We start from the raw sequence: 24,026 nt of genomic DNA, 5'->3' as shown, positions 1-24,026 counted from the left end.
TTCTAAAGAAAAAAAAAACTCTTGAGTGCTAAGAACACTCATATTTATATTTGGAAAAGGTGAGCAACAATTCAAACTCTGCGGTGGCTTTCAATTATATATATATATATATATATATATATATATATATATATATATATATATATATATATATATATATCGGAAAGCCCCTGCTATGCCCGTGATTATAAATAATGCACTAAAACCTTTGAGAAGTTTTATTAGCATTGAAGGAGCTCATATTAATAACTGCAGGAAGTATTTTGTCTTTATTTTAAGTCTACATTTCAGCACACTGAATAAGCCACATATCTTGATCACGACATTAAACACTGTAGACTTTGTATGTAGCTTGAAGACAATGAAAACAAATCATTCTCTTCAATTCCTTTCTTTAAGATGATGTTTATTTGACTTCACACCAAAGTCTTACACTGGCAAATGTCAATACGGTGATGAAAAACAGCTCTTGTTGTGGAACTGTACGTGCATCCATTTCATATTAGAATATATTTATATCGCCTTCAAAATAATAAAGAGAGCAAAATGAGGCACTTTGTCTTTGAGAACTGAACTGAATCCTGTTGCCTCTCAGTTCTTACACTGGCATGTCAAAGCCTGGATAAATGGCTGATGTAGGTTTCCTCATTGGCTGAAGGCTAGTCTGTCATGGTCTCTGAAAAGGCTCCTCTAGTCCTCTGAGTTTGCTCTAGTCTGTTGAGGATGAATTGGCTTGTGTCGATAAATCGCTCCACACAGTTTACAAAACACACCTCTGTCCTGGAGTCCAGCTTGGGACCAGGTTTATCCATGCACTTCTCCTGCAAAAACAAACACACAGTGAGATCCAAAGATACTCTTGTATGTAATTTGTTCAAACCACACAGAATAGTTTTGGATTTAAGTACACAACTAGATATGATGATAAAGAATTAGATTAATAATATTAATAATGATGTGTAAATGTAAACTTACAACTTGAATTGCAATATTGCATTTTACTGATACATGTGAAATACAATAAAATATTTGATTCACTAAAGTATATTTTCTAAAATACCATCTATTTGTATATGTTAGAAATGGAGATACTGTGTGTACAATAAAAATAGAAATATACTGTGAATCTGTACACTACAAATATAGTCAATAGACTGTGAACCTTTTAGTCAACAATGTTTTTGTTTGATGTCTAAATTGTTTAAAGAGCAGTATAGCTTGATACTAAAATTGTATTAATCACTTATAATCATCTGATGATATATTAAATAACTTAAGGACTGCAATCCAACCCCATAATACTAGTTAACTGTCATTTTAAATCTTACTTTCAACAAGCTTACTTTCAACAAGCCATTCAATTTCACCCACTTATCAGTGAGATTTTTTTAATAATATCAAACAAAACTTCTATTTAAGTCTAAAAAATGATATATATATATATATATATATAAAAACACTCGGTAAATTTGACCACTTTATTAGGTACACTTGTCCAACTGCTTGTTAACGCAAACTTCTAATCAGCCAATCACATGGCAGCAACTCAATGCATTTAGGCATGTAGACATGGTCAAGACGATCTGCTGCAGTTTAAACTGAGCATCAGAATGGGGAAGAAAGGTGATTTAAGTGACTTTGAATGTGGCATGGTTGATGTTTCCAGACGGGCTGGTCTGAGTATTTCAGAAACTTCTGATCTACTGGGATTTTCACATACAATCATTTTTAGGGTTTTTCTGAGAATGGTCCGAAAACGAGAAAATATCCAGCGAGCGGCAGCTCTGTGGGCATAAATGCCTTGTTGATGTCAGCGTTCAGAGGAAAATGGCCAGACTGGTTCGAGCTGATAGAAAGGCAAGAGTAACTCAAACAACCACTTTTTACAACTGAGGTATGCAGAAGAGCATCTCTGAACGCACAACACGTCCAACCTTGAGGCGGATGGGTTACAGCAGCAGAAGACCACACCGGGTGCCATTCTTGTAAGCTAAGAACAGGAAACTGAGGCTACAATTCGCTCACCAAAAATAGACAATAGAAAATTGGAGAAACATTGCCTGGTCTGATGAGTCTCAATTTTTGCTACGACAGTCAGATAGTAGGTTCAGAATGTGGCGTCAAGAACATGAAAGCAATGATCCATCCTACCTTGTATCAATGGTTCAGGCTGGTGGTGGTGGTGGTGTAATAGGGTGGGGGATATTTTCTTGGCACACTTTGGGCCCATTAGTACCAATTGAGCATCGTGTCAATGCCACAGCCTACCTGAGTATTGTTGCAGACCATGTCCATCCCTTTATGACCACTGATGGCTACTTCCACCAGGACAACACGCCATGTCATAAAGCTTGAATCATCTCAGATTGGTTTCTTGAACATGACAATGAGTTCATTGTACTCAAATGGCCTCCATGGTAACCAGAGCTCAACCCAATAGAGCACCTTCGGGATGTGGTGGAACGGGAGATTCACGTCATGGATGTGCAGCAACTGCAGAATGCTGTCATGTCAATATGGACCAACATCTCTGAGGAATATTTCAAGTACCTTGTAGAATCTATACCACGAAAGAGTAAAGCAGTTCTGAAGGCAAAAGGGGGTCCAACCTGGTACTAGTAAGATGTACCTAATAAATTGGGCGGTGAGTGTAAATAGTGCAGATGTTGTTTTGAAGTCATACTTTAGTGTGATTTCAGATGGAATATTTATGTACCATGCTAAACACTATAAGGAGCGTATCACACGTTGTCACTCAACAATTATGCGAATATAAAACCAGCTTTACCTCAATTCAAAGTACAACATCGTTTACAGTCAATTAAATAGTGCCAATGTTGTTTTGAAGTCATACTAGCTTGCTATTTCAGACCGAATATTAAAAGTAGCGTGGTAAACAATATAGGAACCATATCATAAGTTGTCACAGTTCAAAAATGAGCGTATATCTGCATAATGAGATTAAATACATGCATAAGAGACTCCCTTACCCAGCAGACTTCTGTCATCTGGTGAACCAGCTGCTGAAACCGCTGCTTCTGAGACTCGATCTCGATGAACTGCTGCAGCTGAGGATCTGTCGCGACGCCTTGAGTATCCATTGGATAGAAGAACAGCAGAGAAAGCGCAGCACAAAATCTCTTAATGCTAATTTCTGACTGCTGTATACACCGAGCCAACGCTATCCTGACCTTCACGTGTCTTGACATACAGGAAACAGTTCAACGGCGCACCAATGGGAACGCGAGAAATCGAGCGGAAGCGGATAGGACTTGCTGTTGCAGGCGGAAGTTGTACTTTTGCTGTCAGAGGGCAGGACAAGAATCACAGGAGCTGAGACGCTGGTGAGTAGAAAAATCTGTATCTGTCTTTTATTCTGACTTTGGTGAGGTAAATATGACGATGATGTTTTTATTTAGCAATTTAATGTACGTCTGAATGTATTAATTGTATATGTAAACAAAGACAGTGGGATAGAGATGAATGTCAAGCAAGGTCTTCGAGAAAGCTGTTAGCCTAGCCGCTACATGCTCCATGTAAATGTGGCTAAAACGTTTGAGTTGTTTACATTCGCTGTCTATTAATGGTAAGAATTTTAACTGCGCTTCCTAAGTTATCATATATGGTTTGCTAGATGATGTACACGTTATGTTTGATTCGTTTATTGGCTTTATGTATAATTTAATTCACATTCAAACCCATTATACACTGATAAATAAGTTTATAAAGGGATTTGAATGTGAATTAAAGTATCATGACTCAAACTCTTTTCACTCTAAACCAAAATGTAAAGATATTTGCAACACTTGTACTATTCTTACAGCGAGTGGTTCTCAAACATGATTAAAAGTAATATGACACATTAGACCTCAATAATTAGTAAAAGACATTATTTTATTTATGTATATTTATTATTTATAGATGGAGTTAAATATTACTAGTATAAAATGTTCATTATTTTTAAGAAAATTTATTATTAACTTAAAATCAATAGACATTATACACAGTGTTGGGTAAAAGTAAAAAGTAATAAAACACATTTAGACTTAAATAATTAGTAAAAGCCATTATTTTATTTATTTATATTCATTAGTTAAACATTGAGTGAAATATTACTAGTAGTGAAATTTAAAATGTTCATTATTTGTAATAAGCTTTGTTATTAACTTTAATTGAAACAAGTATATATACAGTTAAAGTCAGAATTATTAGCCCCCCTTTGATTTTTTTTCCTTTTTTAAATAATTCCCAAATTATGTTTACCAGAGAAAGGACATTTTCACAGTATGTCTGATAATAATTTTTCTTCTGGAGAAGGTCTTTGTTTTATTTCAGTCAGAATAAGAGCAGTTTTTAATAAAAAAAAAAAAAAAAAAAATTTTAAGGTCAAAATTATTAGCCCCTTTAAGATAACTTTTTTATATAGTCTACAGCAGTGTTTCCCAGCCCTGTTCCTGAAGGCACACCAACAGTCCACATTTTCAACCTCTCCCTAATCAAACACACCTGAATCAACTCATCAGAAGATTAGAAGAGACTCCAAAACCTGAAATTAATGGGTCAGATAAGAGAGACATTCAAAATATGTACTGTTGGTGTGCCTCCAGGAACAGGGTTGGGAAACACTGGTCTACAGAACAAAACATCGTTATGCTATAATCTGCCTAATTACCATAACCTGCCTAGTTAACCTATTTAACCTATAATATAACCTATATAATAATTCTGACTTCAACTATATATATATATATATATATATATATATATATATATATATATATATATATATATATATATATATATATATATATATATATATATATCAAAACGTGTGTGTGTGTGTATATACATCCTGAGGGGGTGGAGCTAAGATGTGAGGAAAGGAAATGAGGATGGACAAATAGGAATTGAGAAGCACACTTTATCATAGAAACATATCCTTACTCCAGAAACTAAGTATTTGTTTTAAACCCTACTGACTCAAACCTTGTTTCCTTTAGATCAGCTGTCTTGCCACCATGGGTCTTCACTTTGGGAATTTGTCAAAGGTGAGGCATGTGATCACCTACAGTATTTCCCCATTTGAACAGAAGGCTTTTGCAAACTATTTTTCCAAGGGAGTCCCAAATTTGTGGAGGCGATTTAGGTCATCCGTATTCAAAATTGCACCACGTAAGTCATTTTAATCCAAAATCCTTTTGAAATGTCTATGCTATTGTAGGTATAGATTGAAGGCTGTAAACTTCTCTACAAACCTCCATGTGTATTTCAGCCCTGGCTCTGACGTACCTGACCTACACGTGGGGCAATCATGTTCATGAAGAGTGCAAAAAGAAGAACCCCGCTGACTTTGAGAGTGACGAGTAAAATCGCTCCCTTGAAGACGTGTCCTTATGTAATTTGTTTATGTACAATTCTTAAATAAAATATTGATGTGAAAAATAACTTGTTGCTGTTTTATTGGATTGCCCGGAAATGATGCATCTTTGACATTTATCGCATCATTTTGTAGTGGTCATCATGAATATCTGGATGACTGGTGTCTGCTAGCAAGTATGACTCTTACTAGATGACATTGACATTGTGTGTTATGTAAAGTCTTATGAAGTAGTTATGTGTTAAGAGTTTTCTGTGTGTGTTTTGGCATACTAATGTATTTTTGTAGATAAATGCAATTTAGGTGAACACTAGAAAACTGACAGATATTTTCTGACAGATATTTTTCCATTATTATAATTTCATAAAGCATGAATTATGAGCGTCAACTGTCAGCTTCAGTAAACTTGTTTTCTGACAGATATTATTCATTTATCATTTATCAATGTTATCATTTTCAAAATAGAATTTAGAATTTGATATTTTACCTACCTTTTCTTTATGAAAGAAGTCTTTTCTTCTTTTTGAAACCAAATCCTAATTTATTTAATTATAAAAATACTGTAAAGCAATGTTATGAAATACTGTACCAACTTTATTTACAAGTTACATGTTATTGCGTATAATTTTTTATGCCGCTATACCTCCATTGACAGTCTGTCCTATGATCATTCAGAAATCATTCTGATATCAGCGTTTCTGTAGTCTTTCTAAATTAAAGCATGAAGTCTTTGTTGATAAAGTCGTGGCATTGAGTATTGCACACACTGTAGAAATTTAATGTCTTCCCCAGTATTTTGGTTTTCCAAAGCAAAAATAAGCCTAGCCATCAAGATGTAAAGATCACAGTTTCAGGGGGGGTTTCAGAGCTCACTGGCTCAATTGGCTGGCTGGTTCAGAGCTCACTGGCTCATAAACTTTATTTTGATCAATTTCATTTATTTAATTTTGGAAATGCAAATCTTGTTTAATGAACCTATAGACATTTGCACTAGAAAACAATACTAAAATACTGATGAAGAACATTACCTTTTACAATGTGATTCATTTTCTTTTCGGCTTAGTCCCTTTATTAATCCAGGGGCCCACAGTGGAATGAACCGCCAACTTATCCAGCATTTGTTTTATGCAGCGGATGCCCTTCCAGCTGCAACCCACTATGGACAATTTAGCTTACCCAATTCACCTCTACCACATCTTTGGACGTTGTGGAAACCGGAGCACCCAGAGGAAACCCATGCGAATGCAGGGAGAACATGCAAACTCCACACAGAAACGCCCAGCCGAGGCTCGAAACAGTGACCTTCTTGCTGTGAGGCTACAGCACTACCTACTGCGTCGCCTAAAAAGTGATTATGAGGCATATTTCAAAACGTGTTTCAATATTTTTTTGTAAAATAAAAAATAGTGATTTGCATTTTCAGACTTTAAAGTGTTGGTAATGCAACTTATTTTTTACTCCCTATAAATTTACATTTGGCAAAATGTGTTCCCATCCAATTATTCATAATTGACATCAATAAATGATATATATATATATATATATATATATATATATATATATATATATATATATATATATATTTTTTTTTTTTTTTTTTTTTTTTTTTTTTGCTAACCTTTATCAGCCCTAAATAAGACCATTTTGGTCATCAAAGAAGACTATCAAGTTAAAAAGCGTCCTTTTTGTTTAGACATTTTAAATGTGATTAATAGTTCACAAGAATAGCGTTTTAAATGTTACAATGTATTTACATTTACTAATTTTGATGTAAGGGGTCCTCGCTGAAATTAAAGTTTTTTTACAAAAAATCAATATTCTGTCGCTGCTGTTATGCTTTTGAGCACGTGCATGCGCAGTTCAGCTCAGCTCCCCACACACGTTTCTGATATATTCCGTTATAAACAAAACCGAAGATGGGCCTCATAGCTATCGCTATAGTGCTCATATCCTAACACCTCTAAATAATGATACTCCATTTACTTAAATTATGTTAATAATATACAGCAAACGGCTTTCCGCTACAGGTATTAGCTTAACGGCTGCACTCCACGGGTAAGTTAGCGTTTAGTGGCCGCTTTTCGTCCAATTTTACGAGTATTATAATACGATATTATTCACGGGGTACATAAAGCATGCTGTGTCACATTTAAAAGTGAGTTCAAAGTAAGTTCAACCCCCGGGATATAGAGAAACGTGATTGTCAGTGAAGGACAGTAATAAGCATGGCTAACTATAACTATTGTCCAAACTTGCTTCTGGGATTTACACACCATTGTGTCGATTCACAATGACTAAGCACTGGCTTTCACGTCCCTCCCATCAGTTCAACTAGTTACTGCGTTGGCCGGGGTGTTGCTTCCTGCTCATGGAGATATTAAGCCCATTGGCTCGACTTCGGTCGTCTTTTCTTAGTCTCGGACGCTCGCTGTCATCTTCCCGTAAACTACTCGGTCGCAGCATGGCTTCTGGATCCGTCTCGCGCTTTGATTTTCTGGTGGTAGGTGGAGGATCCGGTGGGCTGGCCGGTGCGCGGAGGGCGGCTGAACTCGGTGCCACCACTGCCGTGATCGAAAGTCACAGACTCGGAGGTACCTGCGTGAGTAAAAACCATCTTGCATTTTGCAATACCTCAGTTTTACCTCAGAGCCATGTCATTGTTTTCTTTTAGACGAGCTGTTTTCTGTCATTGGATTAGTCACATGTACACTTGCTTTGGGAAGCGTCCAGATTCAGCTGTATTTCAGCTTGTTTAGTGGGATGTTTTTGTTGTCCAGCACACATGCATTTTGTTTGGGTGTACAGTTGAAGTTAAAGTTATTAGCCCTGCTGTCAATTTTTCTTTCAAATATTTCCCAAATGGTGTTTACAACAGAGCAAGGAATTTTCACAGTAATTCCTATAATATTCTTTCTTCTGGAGAAAGTCTTGTTTTATTTGGGCTAGAATAAAAGCAGTTTATTATTATTATTATTATTATTTACGATAATGCTTTTATTTTTTTGTAGGATATTTATTTATTTATTTATTATTATTTTTATATGGTATTTTAAGGGGAAAAGAAAGAAGAGAAAATAAAAGTAAATAAAAAATATTTCAAAAAATATATAATTCAAAACAATATTACTATATGGCAGTGTGCACAATTAAGGATAAATAGTAGACTTATAATCAATGCAGAACACCTAGTGAGCACATTAATGGGGAGGCTGTAATCTTCTGTTTTTGTATTATGGACAGTTTGTCACAGATGTCATTCCAAAAATCAGCAATCAAAGGCCATTCTCAAAGACAATGAAAGAACTTACCGATACTAATATTGCATTTTGGACATTGAGGTGAAACAGTGTTATTTATTTTACTATATTTATTTGGGGATATAGGCTCTATGTACAATATTAAATTGCAATCTGTTGGGTAGTCTGATAATATCATCCCACACATTTTCATCCATGTTGCATTTTAAGTTCTTACTCTGTCTTTCAGTTAAATTTTTTATTAAACCATTTTAAGGTCAATATTATTAGGCAATATTTTATTGTCTACAGAACAACCCACTGCCATACAATGATTTGCCTAATTAATTACTCTAACTTGCCTAATTAACCTAGGTAAGCCTTTAAATGTCACGTTAAGCTGAATACAATAGTGTCTTGACAAATATCTAGTAACATATTAATGACTGTCATCATGCCAAAGATAAAATAAGTCAGTTATTAAAATTTATGTTTAAAAATGTGTTGAAATCCGTTAAACAGAGCATGGGGAAAAAAATACACTTGGGTTAATAATTCAGGAGGGCTAATAATTCTGATGTCAACTATATATTACTGACTTGGTCAGTTAATAAACTGTTTTTCTCCTCAGGTCAATGTTGGATGTGTTCCTAAAAAGGTATTGTTTTTGTATTATTTATTGTCCATCAATTATTTATTTATACATTATAGGGCTGTGCGATTTGGGGAAAATATCTAATTGCGATTATTATTATTTTATTTTTTTTGGACAGATATTGCGATTTGATTTACGTTTTAATTCAAGCTTCAAGCTGTTTTTTAATTTAACTCAAGCTTCAGCTCAATAATCTGTAAGCTGTAGCAACAATTCTGCGACAGCTCTTAAAAATGACCTGTTTTTTTTCGTCTGTGACTTTAAAACCAAAATATTCCCATATTACAAATGCTGTTATTCTTTGAAATTAATTCGTTTATTAATGCTTCTGAAGCAGCAGAAGCCATAATCCCACTTGTCAGCACTTTTCTGTTTGTTGGGCGCAGTTCAGTTGCACAATTCTGATTAGGCAGGAGGAAAGTGTGCTCACTTAATTTGCTAATCATAAAGCCCCGGTCAGATCACACGATTTCGGCATGATTTCCGTGATGTAAGGTGTCGTGGGGAGTCGTCAATGACGAATGGACATCATGACACAAGATTCAATCGTTTCTTCTCGTGTAATGTGGCATAGTTCATGACAACCGATACCATGTCTGCAATGCCTCATGACACCATCGCAGAAAGTCTAGCATGTTTAGTCTAGCATGTCTAGCATGTTCTGTTTCTGTAGTACAGCAGACTGGTTTTGAAGATGTTATTCGTTATTTTTGTCACATATATACTTATATATTTATTATTGCAGCTTCTTGCGATTAACTAATCGCAACGCTTCAAATTGCAATTTGATTTCGATTAATCGCACAACCCATACATCAATCAATTATTTATTATTGATTAAGTGTAAAGTAAGCAGATATTTTCAGAAATAAAATATTTAATACATTATGCATGCTTCAAGGTTATGTGGAACACATCCACTCATGCAGAGTATCTCCACGATCATGAAGACTATGGATTTGAGGGAGCAAAAGCACATTTCAGCTGGCAGTAAGTAAGATCATGTTTTTATTGGTGTTTTTATATCTTGTTGAGTTTTTTTGTGGTCTAAGACTGTGGCATTAATAGTTTTTTTATAGTAATGATAATAATTAAATGTATTTTTATTCTACTAGTTTCTGTTTTTCAGTTGACAAAGTGCAGAAGTACTTGAATAAAACAAGTTCAGATACCCTAAATATATATTACTCTAGTAAAAGTATTAAGTGGCCCTGTGTGGTTTGTGCAAAATACAAACATTTGTATTTATATATAGACCAATTTGAGGAATGTAAACAAAAACAATGGTCCCAATGTATTTCCTGTTTTACATTTTTTTATTTGTATAGCTTCCGAGAATCTAAAATGAGCCACATATTGATTAATAATGTCATGATAACTGTTTTGATATTAAGTTATGATTGAATTGCATCTTGTCACAGTTATGAAATAGTTTTATAGCAAGCAGGAAATGTTCATGGGTCAATGATATGACAACATTGAAATGGTCTATACATAATTATTAAATGTATTTTTTTATTTATTTGGCTAATGTTGATTGATACTTGTTAAGGAATATAATATATTAATCAAAACTCCCCAGATTTCCTAGTGTGTGTGGTTAACCACATTTGGTGAGTCTTGGTGTTGCCTTCAGTCACTTTCATTACACATTTGTAACTATTCTTTTGGTACAAATTACTCACCCAAAACAACCCATTCTATTCTTAGTCATTTGTTAATAGGGTCACACTATATTTTGATGGTCCCTTTTTTTGAATTTAAGTTACATTGCATCTACATGCCAACTAATTCTCATTAGATTATAAGTAGACTGTTAGGTTTGGGTTAGTGTAAGTTGGCATGTACTTGCAAAGTTTCTTATAGTCAGTTAAATGTCTGTTGAAGGAACATATCAACAGATATTAAACAGACAGTCTACTAATACTCAAATGGACCATCAAAATAAAGTGTTATCATTAATAGTAATTTTAAACAAGTACTAGTGATAACCTTAAATAATTGAGACTGTAAGTGTATATGATGACAGCTTGGCTTAGAGGATGTTGCTTCTGCAAGATGTGGTAATTCTTTTCAAACCAAGAGACTTTTTACTCTTGTGACACTCGAGGGTGGTTAAGTTCCCACTCGCTCTGATAAATGAATGCTTTCAGTGTTTGTTTTGCTTCTCTTTTTTTGCGGTATGCAATGTCATTATGTAGACACAAAAGTATGAGGTGGAGTAGTTTAACTATCAGGATTTTCAGTGCTGTAACAAGATAAATTAATGGAATAAAGGTCATTCTTTGGTTATGTGTTTTTTCAGAATCATAAAACACAAAAGGGATGCTTACGTGAGTCGCCTGAATCAGATTTACAGGAGCAACCTTGAAAAGGTAGGCTGCTTTAAATTGTGATGTTAAAGGTAGTTTATGGATTAAGCAAGTTTGCACTCATTTCCTCTTATATGTACCATATACATACAGTCCATCCAGAAAGTATTCATAGCGCTTCACTTTTTCCACATTTTTTATGTTACAGCCTTATTCCAGAATGGATTCAATTAATTTATTTCCTCAAAATTCTACACGCAATACCCCATAATGACAATGTGAAAAAATAGTTTTTGGAAATTGTTGCAAATTTATTTAAAATAAAAAAACTGAAAATTCACATGTATTCACAGCTTTTGCTGTGACCCTCTAAATTGAGCTCAGGTACATTCTGTTTCCACTGATCATTCTTGAGATGTTTCAGCAGCATAATTGAATTTCACATGTGGTAAATTCAGTTGATTGTACATAATTATAAAAAGGCATACACCTGTCTATATAAGGTCCCAGGGTTGATGGTGCAAGTCAAAGCACAAACCAAGCATGAAGACAAAGGAATTGTCTATAGACTTCCAAGACAGGATTTTCTCGAGGCACAATGCTGGGGAAGGTTGCAGAAAAATTTCTGCTGCTCTGAAACTTCCAATGAGCACAGTGGCCTCCATCATCCAAAAGTGGAAGATGTTTGGAACCACCAGGACTCTTCCTAGAGCTGGCCGGTGATCTAAGCTGAGTAATCGGGGAGAGGGACCTTAGTCAGGGAGGTGATCAATAACCCGATGGTTACTCGGTCTTCTGTGGAGAGAGGAGAACCTTATAGAAGGACAACCATCTGTGCAGCAATCCACCAATCAGGCCTGTATGGTAGAGTGGCCAGACGGAATCCACTACCCCCTGGAGTTTGCCAAAAGGCATCTAAAGGATTCTCAGACCATAAGAAACTAAATTCTCTGGTCTGATGAGACTAAAATTAAACTCTTTTGAGTGAATGCCAGGGGTTACGTTTGGAGAAAACCAGGCACCGCTCATCACCAGGCTAATACCATCCCTACAGTGAAGCATGGTGGTGGCAGCATCATGCTGTGGGGATATTTTTCAGCAGCAGGAACTGGAAGACTTATCAGGATAGATCAAAAGATGAATGCAGCAATGTACAGAAACATTCTGAATGAAAACCTGCATCAGAGTGTCTTTGACCTCAGACTGGGGCGACGGTTCATCTTCCAGCAGGACAATGACCCAAAGCACACTGCCAAAATATCAATGGAGTGGCTTGACAACAACTCTGTGAATGTCCTTGAGTGGCCCAGCCAGAGCCCAGACCTAAATCCTATTGAACATCTCTGGAGAGATCTGAAAATGGCTGTACATCGTCGCTTCCCATCCAACCTGATAGAACTTGAGAGGTACTGCAAAGAGGAATGGGCAAAAATTCCCAAAGACAGGTGTGCCAAGCTTGTGGCATCATATTCAAAAAGATTTAAGGCTGTAATTGGTGCCAAAGGTGCATTAACAAAGTATTGAGCAAACGCTCAATCAAATGTGATTTTACAGGTTTTTTATTTTTAATAAATTTGCAACAATTTCAAAAAATCTTTTCTCACAATGTTGGGCTATTGTGGGTAGAATTTTGAGGAAATAAATGAATTTAATCCATTTTGGAATAAGGCTGTAACATAAAAAAATGTGGAAAAAGTGAAGCGCTATGAATACTTTCTGGATGCACTGTAGTATAATGGCTAAAATGTCAGAAACCATGTGAAAATGATCCCTAATGCTCTAATCTAATACAATGAGCTACTTTAATAGTTAGATTTTTTAGTTCCTCTTTTGTAAGTCTCTTTGTGTATACAGTGTAGTATAATAAAAAAAAAACAGAGTAGTCAAATGAAAATGCATGATGTGACAGAATTGGTGTGACTGACTTTCAGAATTGAATTTGATGACTAAAAGTTGTTTGTGGTTGCACACAGGGCAAAATTGAGTTTATTCATGGCTATGCAAGGTTCACAGATGACCCTGAACCCACAGTTGAAGTCAATGGAAAGAAATACACAGCAACCCATATCCTAATCTCCACTGGCGGCCATCCGTCCACGGTCAGTGAGGATGATGTGCCAGGTGGGCTTCAATTTCCTTCATTATGGACAATGTACTTCATTTCAGTGCATTCTTATCATGTGCACTTGCCATTTAACTTTTAGATTTTTGTACAGCATCTGCTAAAACATTTTGTTAATTCAATCACCTTTTTAGGATCCAATTTAGGCATCACCAGTGATGGGTTCTTTGAACTTGAGTCTTGCCCTAAGTAAGCCTTTATTTGTGCACCATAAATAACTATGTTCTTAGCATTTCATAAAGTAACCAGTCATTATATCCACCTAGACGTAGTGTTATAGTTGGAGCAGGATACATTGCTGTGGAAATGGCTGGTATCCTTTCCACTCTTGGGTCCAAAACGTCCATCATTATACGACAAGGAGGGGTAAGAGACCTCTTTATTTCACCTGCTTAAATGCTACTGCCATGTGTATCCCAAAGTAAGTGATAACTCTGTTCTTTCTTTCCAAGGTGCTGAGAAACTTTGATGCCTTGATAAGCTCAAATTGCACCAAAGAATTGCAAAATAATGGTATTGACTTACGGAAAAATACTCAGGTAATTAATGTGCGTAAGCTTATAAGTTGTCATCTCATTTTTTAGTCTCGTGTGTAAGTTTGTTTGGCAGATTTCAGTTATAATTTAGTATATCTTAGTGCATCCAAATAGATAACAATTTATTTTGATGTCCTGTTTAGTCTGTCAATTAAACTTTGCCTTTACGTTCCATTAACCATTCATTAGCATATTAGGAGAATATTTGCTTAACAATTATTTTGATGGTCTTCCAAGTACTTCAACTTATTTTTGCTAACCCTAAACATAATCTATTAATATAGCAATAATAATAAGGATTTTTTCACCTGGTATTGGCATTTCATTAAATTTCAGTGATCCTATAACAATTGGTAAGCTGCATTCTAACAATTTGAAATGTGCCAAACCCTTCTTTCTTATTTATTCACTTTTGTAGTTGTGTTCAGTGCAACACATGAGTGTTATTACAATAACAAACCCACATTACACAGCTTAAAGAGACAGTTCACCCCATTTGTTCATCATTTACACGCTCTTCACTTGTTCAAAAAGCTATTTGAGTTTCTTTCTGCTGTTTGAACACAGAAAGCGATATTTAGATCTTTGGGTGAACTATCTTTTTAAGAGTAAGTGGGAAAGCAGGGAATTGAAAAGTATTGAGGTTTGATACTAATCCCTGTGTTTGGTGTAATGCAGAAAATAATGAATAATCTGTTTTACTATGCTTTCTCCTAATATATCCCATAATAATCAAATGTTGGCTCAAAAAAAGAGAATGTGGTCTTTTGTGTCGGTCTGAATGCATTCAACCACATTAGTGTTTACAATAGCAATTCAATTGAATGCGTTTTCATTTGCACGTTTTGTCTGGAGAGTGCGATGAGATCTATCGATCAATAAATCTTTATCCATTTTGAGGGTATCTTTGACCAACTTCCATATCGAGGCTGGAGTACATGCGCTGGATTCTTCGGCTACATTCAGTATTCTAATGTTTGACCTTCTCATTCGTCTTTCCATGTCCAGACATTTCTCTTGTAGGCTTTCCAGTTTGCGCACAGTGTTTTGTAGTTCTGTAACATCATCCGAGCAGTTGGATAACCCTTGTTCCATGTCTGACGTTGTTGTTTTAATTGCCTCAAAATCTGAGCCAAGAGCCGAAGCGTTGCTTGCAATCTCAGTTTTAACTTGTCAAATTTGTGTGCCAATACATTTTACAGTTCTGTTTGAAAGAGCACAGTTATTTTTCGCTTTGATAGATGAGATTAGCTCAGCTTAAATACAAATAATGTCAGTGTGTTTGGCTGACTCGGACATCACGCTAGGTTTGTTAGCATCCACTTGGATGGCAGAAGTTTTCCCAGTGTACTTCTGTTCACATAGTCTGCTCACCACTTGGATTTATAAAGAACAAGCCATCTTACATAGTGTATTTAAGTTTTAGATAGGTGTTTCATATCATATTTTCGATGAAGGTGCTTTAAATTAATGAATTATATAAAGTATTGTGCAGAGCTTAGCCAACTTGCACCCTACACCATTGCCTGCTCAGTATCGCCCCCAATTGGATGTGTTTTCGACTGTATCTGGAAATTATCTAAAGTGGACCAGCTCAAAATGTTAAAGTTGATGCTTGGCAGCATCCACTTGTGATCAAATTGATAAAACACATCTTAATATCACATGTGAATGGTACTATTTGGCATGTTTGAGTGAGCACAATGTCTAAAGGAGAGCATCAAAATAAAGTGTAACCTCCCAAATGTGTTCGCAGGTGAAGTCAGTGAAGAAGAATGGCAAAGGCCTCTCTATAACGCTGGTTACAAAAGACCCTGATGACAAGGATTCGCAGGAGCAGTTTGACACTATTAATGAGGTGGACTGTCTGCTGTGGGCCATTGGCAGAGAACCTAACACTGCTGGCCTGAACCTCAGTCAAATAGTAAGAATTCATTTACATTGACATAATGCTATTATTATTGAGATCCTTAGACTAAGTTTAAATGTGTGGTAATGCTTTTCTTAGTACAATTAATAAGAATAAAAACTTTAGAAATGGAATATTCTTGGATTGCAAATTAAATGTATCTGTATGGACACGGTGGCTTAGTGGTTAGCACTGTCGCCACACATCAAGAAGGTCACTGGGTCGAGTCCCGACTGGGTCAGTTGGCATTTCCGTGTGGAGTTTGCTTGTTCTCCCGTATTGGTGTTGGTTTGCCCTGGGTGCTCCGGTTTCGCCCACAGTCTGAAGACATGTGCTATAGGTGAATTGGTGAATGTATGTGTGTGAATGTGAGAGTATCTGGGTGTTTTCCAGTACTAGGTTGCAGCTGGAAGGCATGCGTTGTGTAAAACATATGCTGGAGAAGTTGGCGGTTCATTCAGCTGTGGTGACACCTGATGAATAAAGGGATTTAGCTGAAGGAAAATGCATGAATGAATGAATCTGTATGATGATGATTTTCAAAGGATTAAAAATAAACATTTTTTAATAGCAAGCAAACATTGGGTGACAGGGTTATAATTTATTATGCAAATTTATAACCTTTTGTATATGGGCGCTCATTTTAGAACATCCAAATTCACTAGCAGAAGAACGAATATAGACCATTTGAGGTACTAAACAAATACAATGGTCCCGACATATTTCCTGTTTTACATTTTTAATTTCTACAAGAACCCCCAAAAAAAGAGCCACATATCGATAATGTTATGATAACTGTTTCATCATTAAGTTATGATTGAATTGCCCCTTGTTACAGTTATGAAATTTGATAAGCAGGAAATGGTCATGCGCCAATGACATGACCACATTGAAATGGTCTATAAGAATGAGCCTCGGGTAAACAGTTACGCAGTTACATATAGGTGATATAGGTCTAAATTTAATACTTAATGGTCTTAAAAAGGTCTTAAAAAGTCTTAAATTTGACATTATGATATCTGAAGAAACTCTGTCTATAGTAGGAACAAAAGATACTATGGAAGTCAATGATTGGTTTTTCCCACCAACCTTCTTCAGTATGTTTCCTTTGTGTTCAACAGAAGAAAAAGAAAACAAACAGGTTTGGAGCAAGTGTAGAAGGAGTAAATAATAAGAGAATATTCAGTTTTGGGTGAACTATCCTAATAAGGATGTGCAGTATTTATAATACATTACAATAAATGTGTAACTCATTTGCTTTCAAGATGTGTTTTTGCTTGAATTTTGCATTCACTGCATAATTCAGTGCCTCCATAAACTGAGAATTTGTAAGATATTATGAAATGGATCTCTGAACGGTTGTAGAAGTGACTTTTTCCTCCCTAAATTTTAATATGCAAGCCTACTCAAGTTGTTATTATAAATCGAGTTACATTTTATATAATGTTACCCATTTATCCGTATCGAGAAAGCCAAATCAGAACATTTACATACATAAGTGCAACATCTCCATTGTTTTTATAATGCTGGGTTGGGTATATGCTTCACCAAAAACACAAGTTTTACATTTCTGCTTTTAATCTCTCTGTAAATGCATTGTCATTGTGTACACTGTGTTTATGCTGAAACACGCAAGAGATTGTGTTCATAAGTGAACCTAGAGCATTCCTTTAAAGTTTATCTTTGCACTCTTATCGCATGGTGACAGAGTATGAATAATAGAGGTTGTCTTGTTATTCAGGGTGTGAAACTTGATGAACGGGGTCATATCGTGGTGGATGAGTTCCAGAACACCTCACGTCCAGGCGTCTATGCAGTCGGGGATGTTTGTGGACGAGCCCTTCTGACACCTGGTATGGCTTCAGCTTCACATCCTTACTCAGAAGTTGCTTTTATATACGTTAAAATCGTCCTGATTTTCTGTTTGAACTCATTAACACAGCTCAATCTGAAACACTTTCTCTGTTTCAGCATAGTTTAGAAATTAATTAAAGGGATAGATCATCTAAAAATGAAAATGACCTTATCATTTAATCTCCCTTGTGTGGATTTAAACCCTTATCAGTTTTCTGTTGAACACAAAAGAAGATATTTTAATAAAAGGCATGCATTGATTTCTGTAGATGATAAACAAGTGACTATGGAAGTCTATAGGTGCCAGCATTTTTCAATATCTTCTTTTGTGTTCAACAAAGAAAGAAACTCCAAAAGGTTTGGAACAAGTGAAGGGTAAGCGAGAACAGAATTGTAATTTTAGGGTGAACTACCCCTTTAAATTTGAGATTTTCATTGAGCTTAAAAGATCACGATGTGTGATGTTTGATCCCTTCTTCCTGTTATTCTGCTGGTTTATGTAAATAATCCCATTCACATTCAGAACAAACAACAGTCACTGTAAATGAGGAAGTTGATTTTGTGTATTGTTTGAATTTTATGCTCTTGGTGTACTCTTGCGACCTCTGTTGGTCAGAGTAAATTGAACTTCCTTGCATTCGTCACACATTTTTTTTTTTTACCCTAAAGCAGATATTCCCAACCTAGGGCCTGCGGGCCAAAGTTGGCCCATTGCCCGCCATCCCATCTGAGAAGAAAAGAAGAATGATGGGGAAGCGTTGAAATATGGTCTCAAACTCAATTCCTCGAGGGCCGCAGCTCTGCACAGTTTTGCTCCAACCCTGATCAAACACCGCTGATCCAACTAATGAAGGTGTTTATGTCTCTTTTGAACACCTCGATTATTTGGATCAGCTGTGTTTGATCAGGATTGGAGCAAAACTGTGCAGAGCTGCGGCCCTCCAGGAATTTAGTTTGAGACCTATGATCTAGAGATTGTCAATTCAGTGTAACCTTTTTTTTTGTTTTATTGTTAAAAAGCGAACTGGAATTAAATGTTTCAATTAAATATTGTAAAATGATCAGATTTATTTGTAAATGTACATACTGTCACCTGATAATAGAGGACAATGCAGAGACTTTGGTGAGCAAATCAAGGCAAAGGCAGATTCTGCTTGACTAGTGTATTCAGCATTGAACTCCGCTGTTCACTGTTATAATATAATTGTAATAAGTTATCTTTTTAAATGCATTAGTTATCATTATTAGTAGTAATCATTATTATACTGCATTAGTTAATACAATTTAAAGTAATGTTTTTCATTTATTTTTGAATATTATGAAATAAATAGGAAATTGACCATGGCCACTTTAATGTAATATAGTTTGGTATATTTACCTTTGGCCCACGGTTCACAATGATATTTGGTTTTGGCCCAAATTTTGGGCACCCCTGCTTCCACCCGTTTACTTGCCTTTTGCTTGTTCCAAACATTTATCAGATTCTTTTTTCTTCTGTTGAACACAAAAATAGACTTCCGTAGTAGGAAAAACTGAATTATCTGTATATTTAATTTTTAGCATCTGTTTATTGGGAATGTCTATTTCGTTTTTTTGATGAGCTGTTGTTGTGTCCTGTTTTTGTTTGTGTGTACAGTTGCTATTGCTGCTGGCAGAAAGCTTGCTCACCGACTGTTTGAGGGCAAAGCAGACTCCAAAGTCGATTATAATAACATCCCTACAGTTGTGTTCAGCCACCCGCCTATCGGCACAGTGGGACTAACTGAAGGTGAGCTCATGCTTGCTTTGAGTTTTTATCACACTAGGTATGCAGATCTGTCTATCTGTCTATCCATCCATCCATTCATCCAACTGTAGTTTCATCTGTTTTTTGATATTTGTCCATCACTCCATCTCTTTGTCTGTAATCTACCCATCCATTCATCTATCTATTCGTTCTTTTCTGTCTTCCTTACCATTGGACCAGCCATTCTTCATTTTATCTGTCTATTCCTTTATCAGTCCATCTATTTATTTATTCTGGCATTCATCCATCCGTCTGTTTTTCCATCCATTTATCCTCCTATACGTTCATTTATCTTGTTTATCCATCCAACAAGCAAACAACCAACCAACCAACCAACTGTACTTCATCCACCCAACATCTGTTTGTTGATATTTGTCCATCACCTCTTCTACCCATCCATTCATCTATCTGTCTGTGCTTCTCTCTTTCTTACCATTCAACCATCCATCTGTCGGTTTATCTGTCTATCCATATATCAGTCCATCTATTAATTTTTTTCTGGCAGTCATCCATCTGTCTGTTTTTCTATCCATTTTTCCTCCCATATCTCCATTTATCTTGTCTTTCTATCTATCTATCTATCTATCTATCTATCTATCTATCTATCTATCTATCTATCTATCTATCTATCTATCTATCTATCTATCTATCTATCTATCTATCTATCTATCTATCTATCTATCTATCTATCTATCTATCTATCTATCTATCTATCCAACTGTACTTTCATCTGTTTGTTTATTGTATCACTCCATTTATTTGTCTGTCATCTACCCATCCATACCCAACCATTGGAACATCCATCTGTCAGTTTATCCGTCTATCCATCTATCAGTCCATCTATTTATTTCTTCTGGCAGTCATCCATCTGTCCTCCTATACGTTCATTTATCCATCCATCCATCCATCCAACTGTACTTCAATCTCTTTCTTGATATTTGTCCATTACTCGTCTATTTGCCTGTCGTCTACCCATCCATTCATCTATTTGTCTATGCTTCTCTCTTTCCTTCCATTGGATCATACATCAGTTTATCCATCTATCCATCTGTCAGTCCATCTATTTATTCCTTCTGGCACTCATCCATAGGTCTGTTTTTCCATCTATCAAACATTTATCTTGTTTGTCTATTCATCTAACTGTCCATCCATCCATGTCTAATCATCCATTTGTTTTCCCATTTATATATCTCTCCTCCCGGTATCCATTTTTGTATGTATGTACTGGCACATGGAGCTGCAGACAGAAAATCTACATCTTTGACACGATTTTGATGATAAATTCATCATTTATTTGATGTTGTCTTGTTTAGTGTTTAATGTTTTTTCAGTAGACTGTTAAATTGCTAATCTAACAGTCCCGGCCCCCCACCCCCCACACACAGATCAGAAAGTAATATTAATTGTTCATCAAACTGAATTCTATTCCTGTTAGTTACTGAGTATTAATGTTTGGATTAGAGATGCTAGATAAAACAACCCCTCAGTCTCTATTCAGGCCCCGTTTACACTGATACGATTTAGTTTTAAAATGGCGTTTTAGAATGAAAACAATCCACATCTACACTGGCATTTCACCAAGCGTTTCTGGAAAGATCTCCGTCCACACTTTACCACTGAAAACGCACATTACGTGACCACACCAAAACTCTGGCATGCACTGCAATGTATATACACACGTGTCTAAGCTCCAGGCAGTCAGCTGGTGCTTGAGCACATCCCCCCGGGTGAGAGCAGCGCACGTCAGATAGTCAAGAAGACACTGCTGGATCTCATCTCACTGTATTTGTTAAATGTAATATTTAATTCATCTTGTCTCTATCTAATGGTCTTAAATGTATTACTTGTTCTCAGGTAACGTGTTTTGGCTGAACGCAAAGATAAGTTGATATAAGTTCATTTATGTAACCACGTACACTGATTCTGCATATTTGACTGACTGCTTTCCTTTATTTCCTATATTGTATAAACTTATTGTACATTATATGTTTATAATGGCCATGATTGATTATTAAAACTGATATTGAGCAAAAGTGACAGGGTAATATTTTATGAAGAAAATGAAAGGAGGCAGTTATGTTATAGGCTCCGTTTTGTTATTAATATGCATACAGTGAAGATGACGATCATATAAATATGTAGCTACACGATGCCTCAACACTTTTGATGTCTGTTAAGTTGTTAATATCAAAAGGAAAAAGGCAGTTCCTTACATCATGTTTTTATTTTTGTTAGGAAAGTGAAAACAACATAGCCAGTATGAAGCAAATGACGTTAAAAAGTACACTGTTTTTACCTTGTGTCCTCGGGAGTTTGTTTTCCATATAAAACTTGCGAAGTCTGAACTTAAAGAAACGATGCAAGACTGAACTTTGTGCACCTAATATTGAGGAAAAAGCCCTAATCAGATCACCCAATCTGCAGCAGCGCCTCCATTTTCAGATGTCTTTGTTTCCCCCGTCTACACTGACAGGGAGCAGCAGCGTTTTAAAATGAAAACGGCCTCTTTAGGGCTGTTTTCAGGCCTCGAAAACTTCCCGGGTAGTGTGGATGGAAGACGTAACCATAGAAAAGCTTATGCGTTTTAAAACTAAAACGTATTAGTGTAAACGGGGTCTCAGAAAACCCATAACACACAGATGCACCTAGTAGAAAACCGTATTGAATATCAGTATTTAAGATATCATATCAAAGTTAGAAATCCCAATATCATGACTTACACTACATGCCTCCGTTAATTATTGTTTATTTTCAAGGTTCTGGAATATCAAGGTCTATTTCAGACATTGAAAGACAGAGAATTTTATTTGATTATTTATTTAGTCATTTATTTTATTATGAAGTAATTGAATATCAGGAGTTTTTGTGTAATTAAAAATTTTACTTTCCATTTTGAAAATATGAATTTTCTGTGACATGTTTTTTCACACATTTTTCAGTGCTTAACACAACAACTGTTTGTTTTTCTGTTCATTATAGGTCATGGAAAGCTTTTTAGTCAGTGTCGTTTGTTTTCGATTGTGAACTCAGTGTTTAATTTCAGATTAATACTGAAAACTATTGTAATCGTTTTAGTTTCAGCAACAGGAACTCTTTATGTAGGTGATACTCCATATACTAACATCCTGAATATATTTTTATTTTAATCTACTTTTTTGTAGATGAAGCAATCAAGACGTGGGGAAAGGACAAGGTGAAGGTTTATACCACTTCTTTCACCCCCATGTATTACGCCATTACCACTCGAAAGAGTCAGTGCATCATGAAGTTGGTGTGCGCTGGTGAAAATGAAAAGGTGAGAGCATAATCTGATCATAAATGAGCCTCAAAACAGAACATCCATATTTAGTTGTAATTACTGTTAGTCACACACCCCGTCTGGGCCTCTTTTCTTCCATTAGGTGGTCGGTCTCCACATGCAGGGTTTTGGCTGTGATGAGATGCTTCAGGGTTTTGCCGTAGCCGTTAACATGGGGGCGACTAAAGCAGACTTTGACAGAACCATTGCTATCCACCCAACGTCCTCAGAGGAGCTAGTAACACTGCGCTAATCAGTGCCTTTTCACTACATCTCTATTGCAATCCAAAGAGTGTAAATGTAAAATAATGTAATTCCTTGGACTATTGTTCCAACTAACATTGTGTAACACCAGAAGCATATGTTTGATATATTGGTTGTGTAAAAGTTGCACACAATACAACCGTTTATCAGGCTGCGTCTCTTGTACAGTACCTCAGATTTTCACAGGTATTATTGTCTGCTTGGAACAGAGTCGGATAAAGGCTTGATATGTTATTGGGTAAAATTAAATCTGTTTAAAGTCAAACACTGTTGCTTTTCTCTCACATTTCCAGAATATTATATTCAGAGTTGATTTCATTAGTAGCGGGTAGTGAGTAGTGATTAATATGTGTAACCAGTTGTGAATCAGAATACATTTATTAAATAAATTAGTGTCTCTGTGTGGTTAATTGACCATTTCTTAATTTATGTATTGACATTATCAATATACTTTTAATAAATGTCAGTTTTCATAAAAACGTAACCAAATGCGTCAGTATTTTAAAAGTTTTGCTTTGTTATGATGAAGTGCATTTAAAATTTCCATCATATGATAACAAACTTAGAGCAATATTAATTCAAGGGTTAGTTCACCCAAAGTTTCTTTCTTCTGTTGAAGACAAATGAAGATATACTGAACAATGTGGGGAAAACAGCCATTGACTTCCATAGTATTT

The 24,026-nt window shown here is 35.8% G+C and overlaps 3 protein-coding genes across 4 annotated transcripts; 2 read left to right on the top strand and 1 right to left on the bottom strand.

The window, feature by feature from the left end:
* Positions 1-385: 385 nt before the first annotated feature.
* On the bottom strand, positions 386-3,221 carry timm8a (translocase of inner mitochondrial membrane 8 homolog A (yeast)). Its single transcript, XM_056472807.1, has 2 exons — positions 2,991-3,221; positions 386-821 (listed from the first exon to the last, which is right to left on the bottom strand). The coding sequence occupies exons 1-2, from the start codon at positions 3,207-3,209 to the stop codon at positions 660-662; spliced, it is 381 nt and encodes a 126-aa protein (XP_056328782.1). The 5' UTR covers positions 3,210-3,221; the 3' UTR covers positions 386-659.
* Positions 3,222-3,242: 21 nt separating this feature from the next.
* LOC130241085 (cytochrome b-c1 complex subunit 8) lies at positions 3,243-5,445 on the top strand. Its single transcript, XM_056472808.1, has 3 exons — positions 3,243-3,344; positions 5,001-5,172; positions 5,273-5,445. Exons 2-3 carry the CDS (start codon positions 5,019-5,021, stop codon positions 5,365-5,367), a joined length of 249 nt encoding a protein of 82 aa, XP_056328783.1. The 5' UTR covers positions 3,243-3,344; positions 5,001-5,018; the 3' UTR covers positions 5,368-5,445.
* Positions 5,446-7,271: 1,826 nt separating this feature from the next.
* gsr (glutathione reductase) lies at positions 7,272-23,614 on the top strand. Of its 2 annotated transcripts, XM_056472471.1 has the most exons (14): positions 7,272-7,432; positions 7,704-7,976; positions 9,245-9,271; positions 10,170-10,258; positions 11,574-11,643; positions 13,554-13,701; positions 13,837-13,891; positions 13,969-14,068; positions 14,155-14,241; positions 15,995-16,162; positions 17,889-18,000; positions 19,638-19,769; positions 22,949-23,082; positions 23,189-23,614. In XM_056472471.1, the coding sequence occupies exons 2-14, from the start codon at positions 7,746-7,748 to the stop codon at positions 23,336-23,338; spliced, it is 1,503 nt and encodes a 500-aa protein (XP_056328446.1). In that variant the 5' UTR covers positions 7,272-7,432; positions 7,704-7,745; the 3' UTR covers positions 23,339-23,614. The 2 variants fall into 2 exon arrangements, with proteins under 2 accessions (XP_056328446.1, XP_056328445.1); XM_056472470.1 differs by having other exon boundaries at positions 7,272-7,976.
* Positions 23,615-24,026: the final 412 nt, after the last annotated feature.

This window comes from Danio aesculapii, chromosome 14, assembly GCF_903798145.1.
Source record: "Danio aesculapii chromosome 14, fDanAes4.1, whole genome shotgun sequence".
NCBI classification, from domain to species: domain Eukaryota; kingdom Metazoa; phylum Chordata; class Actinopteri; order Cypriniformes; family Danionidae; genus Danio; species Danio aesculapii.
The sequence above is the reverse complement of the archived record's forward strand: the minus strand, read 5'-3'. Positions and strand labels throughout refer to the sequence as shown.